This window comes from Myotis lucifugus, unplaced genomic scaffold (assembly GCF_000147115.1).
Source record: "Myotis lucifugus unplaced genomic scaffold, Myoluc2.0 scaffold_534, whole genome shotgun sequence".
Classification (NCBI taxonomy): Eukaryota; Metazoa; Chordata; class Mammalia; order Chiroptera; family Vespertilionidae; genus Myotis; species Myotis lucifugus.
The window spans coordinates 484,676-486,584 of record NW_005871582.1 but is presented as its reverse complement, the minus strand read 5'-3'; the positions used below and the strand labels follow the sequence as shown (position 1 = coordinate 486,584).

The 1,909-nt window shown below is 57.3% G+C and overlaps 1 protein-coding gene across 1 annotated transcript in view; it reads right to left on the bottom strand.

The window, feature by feature from the left end:
• The window catches only part of LOC102424469 (MAM domain-containing glycosylphosphatidylinositol anchor protein 1), a 53,998-nt gene that overhangs the window by 10,854 nt on the left and 41,235 nt on the right, over positions 1 to 1,909 (bottom strand). The window contains exon 8 of the mRNA XM_023745321.1: positions 555 to 849. Within this exon, the coding sequence (XP_023601089.1) occupies positions 555 to 849 (295 nt within the window). The remainder of the gene's footprint in view (positions 1 to 554; positions 850 to 1,909) is intronic.

Genomic DNA, 1,909 nt, shown 5'->3' with positions numbered 1-1,909 from the left:
GCGGTCAGCGTGGCCGAGGTGGGGCCGCAGGTTGCGGCCCCTGGGGAAGGCGAGGCACTCGCCCCTACTCCTGGGCCCGCAGCCTGGGAGGGTCTCGGGCGGACATACGTTCGCTACACACTTATGCGATAACCACGCTCGCATCTCCCCGGCCTGCAGATGCCCACGCCTCCTGGCCGTTCCTTCCCGCCACGCGTCCCGCACTGAGGTTATGTTCATGCCTCCATGGCACCTCATCCCCATGCAATGAGGAGCAGCCCAAGGCCGGGATTTGGAGCCTGGTCCCTGGAGCCGGATGGCCTAGGACCTAGGTTCACATCCCAGCCCCGCCCCGCCCCGCCTCTGATGAGCTGTGAGAACTCCCTCTAGGGACGTAATCTCTGTCACTTGGTTTCCCTGTTTGTAAAAATGTGTCAAGGTGTGGAGGGTTTAGGGGTGCAGAGTAGGTGGAGGCGTTGGTGGGACTGGGTGGGTGTAAGGGTAAAGAGGACACAGGCCTGGCGAGAACAGGAGGGACAGCTCGGGAGGGACCCGTGGGACAGTGGGACTCACACTGCACGTTCAGCTGCACCTGGGCCTCGCGGGGGCGCACGTTGAAGCCATTGTAGCGAGCCGTCTGGCAGCGGTAGGTCCCACTCATGTCGCGGCTCACGCGCTCCAGCCGCAGCTTCCCGTCCGGGGTCTCCTCCACGGGCAGCCCGGAGGGCAGCAGAGCAGCCTCCTTGTCCACGCGGGACCAGAGCACGGGCGGCCGGGGCTTGCCCCGCACCTCGCACTGCAGCTCGGCAGGCGAGCCCTCGCGCACGGTCACGATGGCCCTGCCTTTGGGCACGCTGATGGTGGGAGGCACTGGAGGGTGGAGGGGCAGGTTAGAGGCAGGTCCCCCTGGCCTCCGCTCTGGGGCTTCTCCTTCCCTCTCCCTAGGTGCGACCCACCCTTCCCCATCCCAGGGTCCCCCAGATCTCAGTTATTCCCCAGCAATACTCACCTCCACAAATCCTCTCACCTCCCGGTCTCTACTGAATCTCCCCCAACTCAGAAAAAGAGCTAAATCGTCCCGGCCTATTCCTTCTGTTCCCTTACCCCACCATCACTCCGTTTGGGGGATTCCATCTTTTAAACAATTCTAGTAACATCTCCTACCCCGATCTCCCCTCTCCTGGCCGCTGGTCCTGCTCTAGTTAAAGCCACCACCTTCTTTCTGGAATGTTACCACAGATTGCTGGTCTGTAGCCCCAGCATCTGGGTTATAGCAGGACCAGGGCCAGAATGAACACTGTATCTCCCAGCCTGCCTGTGGCTACCATGAGCCTACATTCTGGCCAGCGGGATGTGACAGAAGGCAAGTGTCTCTAACAAAGAGAAGTCCTGCCACGCTTCTCCTCCTGCCTGCACGCTGGAATGCAGGCTGGAGGCTGCAGCTGGAGCTGCCACCGTGGAGGAGGCGGGAGGCGCCTGCTAAGGAAAACGGAACAGCAAGACAGGACGGAGTGTGGGGCCCCGGGGACTTGGTGCAGCAGAGCCGCTATTCCAGCCTGGACTGCTCACTTTTGCTTGAAGAAAGAAATACACCGCTAACTTATTCGAGCCACTTTTATTAAGAGTTTTCCTGTTATTCACAGCCAAACCTAATCCAACCCAGCATAATGCCCAAATGGAGGGTCTTTTAAAGGGTTCCATGGGTCCCATCCTGCATCACATCAAACGAATTAAAATATCCTACATTAAATGTAAATTGCAAATAACTCTACAAGGCATGCTGAGATCCAGTTATCTAGTTAGCATAATTTATACTCTATAAACATTTATACATTTACTGGCTTTAATTTTGCAGCTTTCCCTTTGTATTTTGGTGCCACATTACATTTATTTTTCCAGGTCTAAACCGTTTCCACAGGCCATTAAAAGG